The 13064-nt window shown below is 40.3% G+C and overlaps 1 protein-coding gene across 1 annotated transcript in view; it reads right to left on the minus strand.

Moving 5' to 3' along the window:
- Positions 1-7874: 7874 nt before the first annotated feature.
- The window catches only part of LOC108434915 (all-trans-retinol 13,14-reductase-like), a 38370-nt gene continuing 33180 nt past the window's right edge, over positions 7875-13064 (minus strand). The window contains exons 7-11 of the mRNA XM_017710355.2: positions 12923-13061; positions 11077-11186; positions 10750-10916; positions 10071-10230; positions 7875-8316 (exon numbers count right to left, since the gene is read on the minus strand). Coding sequence (XP_017565844.2) covers positions 8171-8316; positions 10071-10230; positions 10750-10916; positions 11077-11186; positions 12923-13061 — 722 coding nt within the window. The 3' untranslated portion in view covers positions 7875-8170. The remainder of the gene's footprint in view (positions 8317-10070; positions 10231-10749; positions 10917-11076; positions 11187-12922; positions 13062-13064) is intronic.

Genomic DNA, 13064 nt, shown 5'->3' on the forward strand with positions numbered 1-13064 from the left:
AGTTAAAAAACACAAATTCAGTTTATCTAACTGAGATGCAGGGATAGAAACAGTAGCTGAGTAAATTTTTGACTTAACCAAGAAGTTTGAGTGAAGTTGTGTGAACTGAAGTGTCCTCAAGTTGAGTCAACTTAAGAAAAGCCATGTAAACATTTAGGCCCAATTCCATTTATTCTTTTTACCCTTACCCCTTGTTTTCAAGTGTCACGCTAACCCCTTGGAACTGATTTACAAGGGGTAATGAAATCTTCCCAATGAAATGAGACCCTCAAGCTTAAAAAAAAAACAAAAACAAAAGAGCATCACTTCATTAACAGCTCCTAGCGCTGCTCTGTAGGCGACCCTGCCAGTCTGCAGTGACGGCAGAGGAGAGTAAAGTTCAGCTCCTCACTGCTGGGCTTTAGTTACATTTAGAGCATCATATGAATTCAAAGAGGGGGGCAATTATTTATTATCACCCACCCCTAATTCTTCAGTGATATGAAGCTGAATCTGATATTCACCAGCTTCCTGTTTGAATTTTCCTGTTCCACCTTAAATGGAGCTGCAGTTACATTCTGGCACTTCAGGTGTCAGAACTGCTAGACTATTTAAGGTGGAAGGGGAAAGTTAGCTAGCTAGATTTTTAATAATGCTTGTTATGAGGAAAACAACCAATAATACAATGAAACAACATTAAACTAAGATAATATGGTGTTTATCGTAACTTCTAATGGAGAAAATTCTCACATTTGTGTGTTTCTTCGGTCTCTTGCTCTCCATCTTGCCGGTTTTTCCTTTCTTTCTCATAACACTCAGTTTGGAGTCTCTGAAAAACCTCCGAAGCCCCAACACTTCACCCTACCCCTCTATTTAAAAAAATCGGGACACCTTACTCCTAGATGTGAACGGGCAAAACAGAGGGGTAAGGGCTCAGTGGTAGGGGTGAGGGGTGAAATGGGATTGTGCCTTACTGTGTCATTTTAAGTTGGCTAAACCTAATTTTTTCCACTGAAAATGATCAAAATAAATGGCAAAAAATGGTCAAATAACAAAAAGTTGCAAAAGGTAAAAAAAAAAAAAAAAAAACTTTAGTTAAGTTCAAAAACTTTGTGTACTTTCTGCCTGTTCTGTATGAGAAACAGTGCATCTCGATTTCGAGAACCCCACCAGCTGCCACCGACACTCTGTAGACAACAAGACGATTCCTTTCAACAGAAGCCGTTACTGTTTGGTGGAGCTGTAAAAGCCTCTTGCTGCTCTTTCCGTGCAGTTACTCAAAACAGCTGTTAAACATTTACCCATATAAAGTGAGTGGCAATCAACCTCTCTCTCCACTGCATGCCTGTAACTTTCTCCCTCAGCTCCCAGCCCCCACAGGCTGCACCCTACAGGGCCAAAGTCCTCAGGAGTTCCTGTAGGACACAGTGTGACTGTGTGAGTTTTGTCCTCCTGCTTTCAAAGCACTGGTGCAAATGTTGCTGGTACAGCTTATCGCTCAACCTTACTGCTGGAAGATAAAGAAAAAGGTCTGCAAATACACACTGCCTGGTAAAAGTTCGGAGATGCTACTCAACCCCTTAAATTCCCAGGCTTATTACATGCATATTCCCATGCTTATTACATGCTTATTATTCAGTAACTACAACTTTGGTTATTCTTAGGTTATAGTAGTGTGTAATAACTTTGGGCCTCACAGTGGGCCCTGGCCTTTTCTCTTTTGGGTCTGTAGATATGTAACATATTAAAGCCTTCACTCTTAAAAAATGGTTCTTGAAGGGTTCTTTAGTAAAGAAAATGGTTTATATAGAACCATTAACACTCAAATAACTCTATGAGTAACTAAAGGGTTCTATATAGCACTCAAAAGGCTTATCCTATTGTTGTGATATCAAGCTTGTAACAGAAGAAGCCTTTTTGGTGCTAAATAAAAACGTTTTCAAAGAGGTTCTATATAGAACCATATAAAACACAGAACACCATGAACACTCAAAGAACCCTTTACACACCAATTTTCTCACATCATATTTTCTCTTTGGCATTTGCCTACACTCTTAAGAAAAGATGGGCCTTCAAGGGTTCAACTCTTTGCATAACTAAAGGTTTCTATATAGCACCCGAAAAGGTCCTACATAGAACCATACAAAACACATTCTCCATCAGTCTAATGAACCACTTCATCATTCAACCTTTTTTCAAAAGGGTTCTATACAGCACCAAAAAGCATTCTTCTATGTTACAAGCTTTACATTGCAACAATAGAAGAACCCTTTTGGGTGCTATATGGAACCCTTTTAGTTATGCAAAGTGTTCTTTGAATGTTCAAGGTCCTATAAAGAACCATCTTCTTTACTGTAGAACCCTTAACCCTTAAAGAACCATCTTTTTTAAGAGCGTAGGCTTTAATATGTTACATATCTGCAAGCCCAAAGGGGAAAACATGATAATTTGTGTGTAAAGGGTTTGTTGAGTGTTTATGGTGTTCTGTGTTTTATATGGTTCTATATAGAACCCTTTTGAAAAGGCCCCAAAAAGGTTCGCTTATGTTATGTAAACATCTGTAGAGAGTAAATATGGTCATTCGTGTCCCCAGACTTTTGACAGGCAGCATATGAGCTCCACCTGTGACTCTGAATGACTGTGTTTAATGAATATGAAGCGCAGACAGATGTAAAATGCTCAGGGTGAAGGTTATTCTGAGACATTATCAAAAATAGACAAGCTTATTAATAAATAAGACGTCTAAATGTCAAGGCAAGACGCTGTGTGCTGTAGCAGACGGATGCTGTTTATTTTCACATTATTAATATCCACCACCATCGGAAAAAGCCCAGAGAGGGAAACGTGGCCTGCTTTCCTTCCAGAGCTGCTGAATCATTCTTTACATCTGAAACGGGAATCTGTTTCCAGATACAATGAAGCTCGGAAGGAAAATTATCAGTAGCGCTTTAATGGCTTGAGTGTATAAACTCCTCAAATGCTCTGCTGTGGAATGTGATGGAGGGACAAAGTTCAACATCATGAAATGTTCAGAGCCCAAGCCATAAAACACACCCAGTGACTGTTCCACTAACCTGTAAAACGCAGTGTCACTGTGACATCACTTCCTACATCAAAGCATGTAGAGCTGGGAAACAGGTGAACACGTTTTGGTTTAGGATAAATTATTTTAAAAGTGTCAGAGACAGAATTTTCGGGTAGCCTGCACATCTCTGCTATAAAATATATCATAAACAGTGTGTGTGTGCATGTATGTATGTGTGTATATATACACTGCTCAAAAAAATAAAGGGAACACTCAAATAACTCATCCTAGATCTGAATGAATGAAATATTCTCATTGAATACTTTGTTCTGTACAAAGTTGAATGTGCTGACAACAAAATCACACAAAAATCATCAATGGAAATCAAATTTATTAACCAATGGAGGCCTGGATTTGGAGTCACACACAAAATTAAAGAGGAAAAACACACTACAGGCTGATCCAACTTTGATGTGATGTCCTTAAAACAAGTCAAAATGAGGCTCAGTGTTGTGTGTGGCCTCCACGTGCCTGTATGACCTCCATACAACGCCTGGGCATGCTCCTGATGAGGTGGCGGATGGTCTCCTGAGGGATCTCCTCCCAGACCTGGACTAAAGCATCTGCCAACTCCTGGACAGTCTGTGGTGCAATGTGGCGTTGGTGGATGGAGCGAGACATGATGTCCCAGATGTGCTCAATCGGATTCAGGTCTGGGGAACGGGCGGGCCAGTCCATAGCTTCAATGCCTTCATCTTGCAGGAACTGCTGACACACTCCAGCCACATGAGGTCTAGCATTGTCCTGCATTAGGAGGAACCCAGGGCCACCACCACTGCACCAGCATATGGTCTCACAAGGGGTCTGAGGATCTCATCTCAGTACCTAATGGCAGTCAGGCTACCTCTGGCGAGGACATGGAGGGCTGTGCAGCCCTCCAAAGAAATGCCACCCCACACCATTACTGACCCACTGCCAAACCGGTCATGCTGAAGGATGTTGCAGGCAGCAGATCGCTCTCCACGGCGTCTCCAGACTCTGTCATGTCTGTCACATGTGCTCAGTGTGAACCTGCTTTCATCTGTGAAGAGCACAGGGCGCCAGTGGCGAATTTGCCAATCCTGGTGTTCTCTGGCAAATGCCAAGCGTCCTGCACGGTGTTGGGCTGTGAGCACAACCCCCATCTGTGGACGTCGGGCCCTCATACCATCCTCATGGAGTCGGTTTCTAACCGTTTGTGCAGACACATGCACATTTGTGGCCTGCTGGAGGTCATTTTGCAGGGCTCTGGCAGTGCTCCTCCTGTTCCTCCTTGCACAAAGGCGGAGGTAGCAGTCCTGCTGCTGGGTTGTTGCCCTCCTACAGCCTCCTCCACGTCTCCTGGTGTACTGGCCTGTCTCCTGGTAGTGCCTCCAGCTTCTGGACACTATGCTGACAGACACAGCAAACCTTCTTGCCACAGCTCGCATTGATGTGCCATCCTGGATGAGCTGCTCTACCTGAGCCACTTGTGTGGGTTGTAGAGTCCGTCTCATGTTACCACGAGTGTGAAAGCACCACCAACATTCAAAAGTGACCAAAACATCAGCCAGAAAGCAGAAAGGTACTGAGAAGTGGTCTGTGGTCCCCACCTGCAGAACCACTCCTTTATTGAGTGTGTCTTGCTAACTGCCAATAATTTCCACCCGTCTATTCCATTTGCACAACAGCTGTGAAATTGATTGTCAATCAGTTTTGCTTCCTAAGTGGACAGTTTGATTTCACAGAAGTTTGATTTACTTGGAGTTATATTGTGTTGTTTAAGTGTTCCCTTTATTTTTTTGAGCAGTGTATATATATATATATATATATTGTTGTCAGAAGAAAACCTCCTATCTCTATTTTTTTTTAGTTTTTGACATAATTTGAAAATACCTCTTGCCCTTTACATTGTGTGTAAATTTCATGATCAATGTACCAAAAGAAATGACCCAAAGCGACTTTTAAAAAAGTCTGGTTCTATTGATTACATTAAAAGTGAAGTATGTTTTTTCTTTCTCCTGTAAAGTTACCAGTTTGGAGATTTTCTTCTGACACCAGCGATATATATATATATATATATATATATATACACACACACACACACACACACAGTGTTAAACTCTGCTCCTTTCTCTCTGGGTATCAACAGTGACTTTCTCTCTAACCTACTGGTAACTAGCAAAGATACTTTCTCTAGATAGACAAAGCACTTCTTGTACTTTGCTCTGGATAAGAGCGTCTGCTAAATGCTTTAAATGCATGATATAATTATATGATTAATTTATTTTACTTTTTCTTTATGTCTTTTTCTTTCAACTTTGCACATAAACTGTGCTTTTTTTACTATTGTTTTTAGTATTAATCTTATACTGTCTATTTTTTTCCATTTTCTTCTAAGATTATATTAAGATTATATTTGGTGAATGGAGGAACAGCAAAGTAAGAATTTCATTGTACAGTGTAACTGCCTGTTCTGCTGTGCATATGACAATAAAACTCTTGAATCTTGAAATCATTACAGATCAATGCAGCAAACTGTAAATGCTTTAAATGAGCATAAAGTTCATTATGTAATTTTACAAGTGCTCAATATGAACCTCCTCCAGCTGCACAGACAACATCGACACCATAGTCAAATTCATCCCATACTCTCTTGAGCATATCGGGTGTCGGCTCTTTTAGTGCGATTTCGAGAAGGGTCTGGCTGCAGACGTGCACTCTCAGCCTGACATGCATCGCCAGCCTATTGATGATGTCAGTGCTGCTCTGCCACAACAGTGTTTTTGTTGGTTTTATGAGCAACAACAGTGAAATGCAACCTGCTGGGCAACAAGTGGTCCACTGAATGTACAGTATATGAATGTTGCCATACTGGTAATAAGGTAATTAAATATGGAAACTTTCACAGTAAAACCAGCACAATAAGACATGAATGTCGGGTTTATTCGCAGAAAAAAAACAAAAAGGCTGCTGAAACTCATGAAATGCATGAATTGGTTATCAAAAACTGTAATAGTGATTAAAATAGTAACTTTTTAAGGATTCTAGGAGGTTGTGACAACATAGTCAACGTAGTACCGATTACTGTCTCGTCAAAGTGGTCGCAACCAGAAACTAGAAAGTTGTCATAACTTTACCTTTATGAGGAATTACATTTCAACAATGTGACAATGTAGAGAGCACCAAGCAGACAACGTTGTGGGCACCAAAACAGTACGTTGTCACAACATAACTGTGTTTGCAGGGCCATTAGGAATAAAACCTGATGGTTTTGCTTCCTAATGGGAATTGGCTTGATGGCTGCCGTTAGACGCCATTAGAAAATGATCAAACACCTGATTAAATTATCAAAATCCTTCACCCTGTGATATCAACCCATCAGGAAAAGACAGAATACCCTTAACCTCTACTGAAAACCATCAAGAAGCAACAGACACTTTTAATGGGTTCTATGATTTTTTTTCAACAAGGCGGTACATTAAATGTAACTCTCTAGCCCTGATTTGGATGAAAAATGGATTAAGCGATGATGTCACTAAGCAGCAGCAAAAGTCACCGTGTCATTGAGCTGCTTCTGCCATTGCGGCAGAGAGGGCATGTGCATGTGACATCACTGGGGCCGAGAGTGCATCTGGCTGAGAGTGCATGTCTGCAGCCAGAGTCTATTGGTGATTTCGAAGGTCATCCAGTGCTGTGGAACCAACAAACGCTCTGAGCTGTTGGAGGTTCACTGCCCACAAAAATCACGCCGCACAGTTATGATGGATTCACTCTTATTAAGGTGAAGAACGCAGAGTGCTTTCTGCTCAGGGGTCTCATCTACTCACAAGTGTGATTGGTTCCTCTGGGCCTCACAGGTGTAAAAATATGGCTTTGAAATCGGATGAATCTTGTTAAATCACCCTGTATATATATTGCTGTTGTCAGGAGAAAACCTCAAATCTCCACTTTTGATGTTTGTCATGAAGGACGGACTAAGACAAATGATCTAAAATTACTTGGAAAAAATTCTGGATCCACTGATTTACATTGAAATTAAAGAAGGTTTTTTCCTTCTTCTGTACAGTTAGCATTTTGATGGTGTATATATATATATATATATACCATGGTGTAAATAGATAAAGAGAACCAAATCAAACAAATAAAACAATCATATTAGACATGGTCATTTATTTATTGTCTGTGAGATCTGTGAGTGGCAAAAGTCTGTGAACCTTTGCTTTCAGTATCTGATGTGACCCCCTTGTGCAGCAATAACAGCAGCTAAATGTTTTTAGTAACTGTTGCTTAGTCCTGCACATTGGCTTGTTGGAGTTTTAGCTCGTTCCTTTGTACAAAACAGCTTACACTCTGTTATGTAGGTGGGTTTCCTCCCATGAACCACTTGCTTCAGGTGCTTCCTGGGCCAGAGTGCTGCGGTGGCCAGTGTTTCGTTGTTGTCAGGAGGAAACCTTGCATCTCCAACATGGTAACTTTACAGGAGAAGGAAAAAACCTACTTTACTTTTAATGCAAGTCAATGGAACCAGACATTTTCCCAGGTCATTTTGGGCCATTTAATTTGGTCCATTGATCATGAAATGCATGTACAATGTAAAGAGCAATAGGAATTTTCAAATTATGTCAAAAACTAAAAAATGACAAAAATGGAGATACAAGGTTTTCTTCTGACAACAGCGGTTTACTCTCATCTAATGCTCTGAGTTCAGTTCATGAAGGCTTGGCTAATTAGTTGATGAGCTGAATCAGGTGTGTTTAATAAGGCAGTGAGCTGAAGTCTGCAGTGTTTCGGCCCATGAGGACTGGAGCCTGACACACATCATAGAGGAAACTTATTTTCACAAAGAAAGTCAAGAAAACATGTTTAATTGGGGTGCACAAACTTTTACACATGGCTATATGTTGATTTGTAACCAGAGTTTCTCCCTCACAAAGTTTCCTCCCAAATAGAATACTTCAAACATATATTACAATATATTCCATTCATATTTTTTAATTGACTGGCAGCCTTTAAAACTACTTGATTTTAATGGGGGCATCATAACATACTCATCCGTTTCTACAGCGTCTGAAGAAAACTGATAACTGACATAAGAACTGAGGGTTGAGTTCTTTGTCTGGAGTCAGGTACAGGTAAGGGTAGAGGTTACGCCTTCTTCCTGGCCGTCTTCCTCTTGAGCTTCTTTTTCAGCTGCAGCAAGTCGATGTAGATCTTAGGGCTGAGAAGGGCAGAGGCGCAGAGCAGGCCTCCGTGCAGAGCTCCAGCCATTCTGTTACAGAACACGTCCTGACCTTCAGCACAGAATCCTCTATTAGCAAAGTATGTCTTCACATACAACATTTGCTCTGACAGAACAAACAAAATACTTAAATAAAATAAATACACTAGTGATCACAAGTTCAGACTCACTTGGCAGATTTACAGTTTTTATTTTTTTACACAATGATCAATTATACATTATTACAAACTACACACCAGTAAGTTCCGACCACGTGAGCTGGTTGGTTGAGAAGAGTTCAATCTGTGCTGTTATTTCACCATAACATCACAACACTGTATCACTGAGATGCCGTTGCTAAGCAACGACTTTGACAGCTGTAGGAGACGTTCAGCCATTTGAATATTTTTACTTCTTACTTTGCCACAAACAGAAAACGGACACTATTAATATCACATTTGACCGACAGCCGCTTTGGTCAGACTCTGAAGATGAGACTACACTAAATTCCCAAACTGTTAAATTCCCAAGCTTTTCAGTGGCAGGTGTGACAGAAGAACAGCTAAACAACCTGGAATCAGCCAGAAATGAACCCAGTTCCATTCGCCAGACGTGGAGTCTGATCTTCAGAGTCTGACCAAATCAGACTGAGCCATAAAACTGACCCAATAAAAACAGTAAAGCTGCTCAGCGGAGACGACAGTTTGGGAGTTTAGTGTGAGGAGCTGGAGGATGAACTGCCGACTGTGCAGCGAGTGGGCGGAGCGCGTTACTCTGACGTAGCAACAAGCTGCTTATTAAGGAACTATAATTTAGTGGAAGGAACTGCGAACATTAAAACATTAAACGCCGCGTTCACCGCCCAGTTTATTAATTAATTACTTTATTAATTTAATATTCATTTAATATTAATATTAATATTTATCTGATACACCCTCACCAAACACTTTATTAGGAACTCCTGCCTTGTATCTACACTTACTGTCCATTTTATCAGCTTTACTAACCATACACTCCTAAAAGGATGGTTCTTCAAGGGTTCTTTAGTAAACAAAATGGTTCTATATAGAACCATGAACACTCAAAGAATGCTTTGAATCAATAAAGGGTTCTTCAAATTAATAGAGAATGTGCTGTAGATGGTTCTACATAGAACAAAGTACTTTGACAAGGGTTCCATATAGCACCAAAAAGGGTTCTTCTATTGTATCAAGCTTGACATTGTAACAATAGCAGAACCTTTTTGGTGCTATTTAGAACCCTTTTCAAAAAGGTTTTATATATAACCAACTACAGCACATTCTACATCAATCTGAAGAACGCTTTAATCATGCAACAGGTACTTTGAGTGTTCATGGTGTTCTATATAGAACCATTTTCTTTACTAAAGAACCCTTGAAGAACCTTTTTAAGTGTGTTTAGTATCACTCTGTAGTTCTACAGTTACAGACTGAAGTCCATCTGTTTCTCTGATACTTTGTTAGCTCCCTTTTACCCTGTTCTTCAGTGGTCAGAACCCCAGTGGACCCTCACAGAACAGGCACTACTTGTGGGTGGATCATTCTCAGCGCTGCAGTAACACTGACGTGGTGGTGGTGGTGTGTTAGTGTGTGTTGTGCTGGTACGAGTGGATCAGACACAGCAGTGCTGTTGGAGTTTGTAAACACTCTGTCCACTCACTGTCCACTCTCTTAGACACTCCTACCTTGTTGCATGATATACCTAAGTGTGCAGGCTTCAATGCTTTTTAGTCGTACAAGAACCCAGACATCCCCCACTGCTCTCCTACTTATTTAAACATATCGCTGACCGATGGCTGAGCCTTACCTGTGAGATAAAGTCCCTTCACTGGTGTTTGCGGCCGGATTTTGGCCACTACGTCTGGACTAAAGCGAGCCACGTTATGCTCCGCCCCGTACATCTCCCCACACGAGGCCCCGAGATAGTGCATGTTAGACAGCGGTGTAGCAGCGTCCATAAACACAATCTAAACACACAAAAGTAATCAATAGGATTCCTAAGCAGCCGTCTAAACAGGGAGTATTTTACACAGCCACATTTCTCAGTTACACATAACTTAAACCTGAAGTCAAGCCCATCCAATAGGAAGACAGACTGTACACCATACTGGATTGTTAACAGTTTTAAATGTTTGTTAACAATATTAAACAGTATTTGATGTTTATTAACACTATTAAACAGTATTAGATGTTTAATAACAGTTTAAGACAGTCTTCAATGTTTGTTAACAGTTTTAAGACAGTATTAAATATCTATTAACAGTTTTAAGACAGTATTAAATATCTATTAACAGTTTAAGACAGTATTAAATATCTATTAACAGTTTAAGACAGTATTAGATGTTTCAACAGTTTAAGACAGTATTTAATGCTTGTTAACAGTTTAAGACAGTATTACATGTTTATTAACAGTTTAAGTAAACATTGTTATTATTGTTCATGTTATTATATTTTGTATTACAGGTGTTTTTGTGAGCCCTGCTTACTTTGTCACGGAGCTGAGGGAAGATTTCTAAAGCCCAGTCCAGCAGCTCTCTGGCCATGCTCATCTTCAGATCCTCATACTCAGGTCCTCTTTTATTCAGCTTTGTGTTCTTCCACTCCTCAAACCACTCATATTTGGCCATGGTCAGCAGGGTCATGCAGGACTTCCCTTGTGAAAGACATATTAGGCCAAATTATTGAAAGGACAGAAAATCATGTAGCGTGTATAAAGGTAGAGGGCGCTCTAACACTGGTATAAGATTTAGGAGGCCTTGAACCAGAGAGCCTGCATGATGTGGTGCTGACAGTGGGGGTGGGGGTGGGGTTACCTGGCTGACGGATGCTGGATGTTGGATCTTTAGCTGAAGGGAATGTAAGGAACACCATGGGAATATTCCCAACCACCTCTTCACGGCTCAGAGAACTGTAGTGCTCCATCCTGAACAGTCCACAACCCATAAAAACGTTCAGTTAGAAACTTTACACTCACCGGTCACTTTATTAGGTACTTGCTAGTAAAAGGTTGGACCGCTTTTGCCTTCAGAACTGCCTCAATTCTTCGTGGCATACTTTCAACAAGGTGTTGGAAACATTCCTCAGAGATTTTGGTTGGTTTTTTGAGTTACTCGAACCAGTCTGCCCATTCTCCTCTGACCGCTCACATCAACAAGGCATTTTTGTCCACACAACTGGATATTTTCTCTTTTTCTGACCATTCTCTGTAAACCCTAGAGATGGTTGTGCGTGAAAATCCCAGTAGATCAGCAGTTTCTGAAATACTCAGACCAGCCCGTCTGGCACCAACAACCAAGCCACGTTCAAAGTCACTTAAATCACCTTTCTTCCCCGTTCTGATGTTCGGTCTGCACTTCAGCAAGTTGTCTTGACCACCTCTACATGCCTAAATTGAGTTGCGGCCATGTGATTGGCTGATTAGCTATTTGTGTTTGAGTACACCCCTCACATTTTTGCAAATATTATATCATATCTTTTCATGGGACAACACTATACAAATGAAACTTGGATATAACAAAGTAGTCAGTGTTCAGCTTATATAGCAGCATAAATTTACTGTCTTCCGAAAAAAACTCAACACACAGCCATTAATGTCTACATAGCTGGCAGCACAAGTGAGTACACCTCACAGTGAACATGCCCAAATTGTGCCTGATTGTGTCGTTGTCCATCCCTGGTGTCATATGACTTGTTAGAGCTACAAGGTTCCAGGTGTGAATGGGGAGCAGGGCTGTTAAACTAGAATCTTTTTGGGTACAATTCGCTCATTGGATATTCAACATGGCACCTCGTGGCAAAGAACTCACTGAGGTGAGAAACAGAAATGTTGCTCTCCACAAAGATGGCCTAGGCTATAAGAAGACTGCTAACACCCTGAAACTGATATATATATCAGTTCGGAGCGGTGGGCAGCCCAATCCACAGCACCCAGGGAGCAGTTGGGGGTTAGGTGTCTTGCTCAAGGACACCTCAGTCATGTGCTGTCCGCTCTGGGGATCGAACCTTCCCTAACCTCCAGCCCATGACTGCCCCCTTTATATTTCATAACATTACATAAAAGTTATTTCAATTATATCATTTAAAAATGAAAACAAATAAAATAAAATTCAATGTCTAATTTTCATACATAATATTATATAATGCTCATTTTGACAGAATACAAATGCTAAAAATGTTATAAATAATGAATAGCATTATAATATATTCTGCCTCACAAGTACACTATTAGCAAAAAGGGTTCCTTAAAAGTTCTAAGACTTGTAACAAAAGTGTAATCTTTTTGATTTTGGATTATCTCATAATTGAAACATTTATAGAAAAAATTCATACTCTCTGACAGGTGTTCCATCATGGAAAGAACCGTTCATGCATTCATTTTGTTCTTTGTGTGTTCATGGTTCTTCATATACCCACTGCCTTTACAAAAGAACCCTGGTAGATTCATTTTTAAGGGTGACAGGCTTAAAGAGACAGTATACATATTTACCATTGATTTAATATTATTATTAAATACTATTATTTTAATAGTATTTGTCTAAAAGTCTGCAATGTGTCAAATTACACAGATTTAAATGTTAACGAAGGCTCTTATTTGCACATTTATCTATTCTCTTTTATAAGTTTTGTTCAGATGGAAGATGTTTTGGGGTATCTTCTCACAGCTGGTCTAAGTCGTTGTGCTTGTACATCCAGAAGTTGGTGGAAACGATGCCAAGTTCTTCTTTACTTCCATCCAGACCCACGAACACCAGGAAGGAGCCCATGCCATGCCGAACCAAACCCAGCAAAGACTGAATCTCTG

Source organism: Pygocentrus nattereri, chromosome 14 (genome assembly GCF_015220715.1).
Source record: "Pygocentrus nattereri isolate fPygNat1 chromosome 14, fPygNat1.pri, whole genome shotgun sequence".
Taxonomy (NCBI): domain Eukaryota; kingdom Metazoa; phylum Chordata; class Actinopteri; order Characiformes; family Serrasalmidae; genus Pygocentrus; species Pygocentrus nattereri.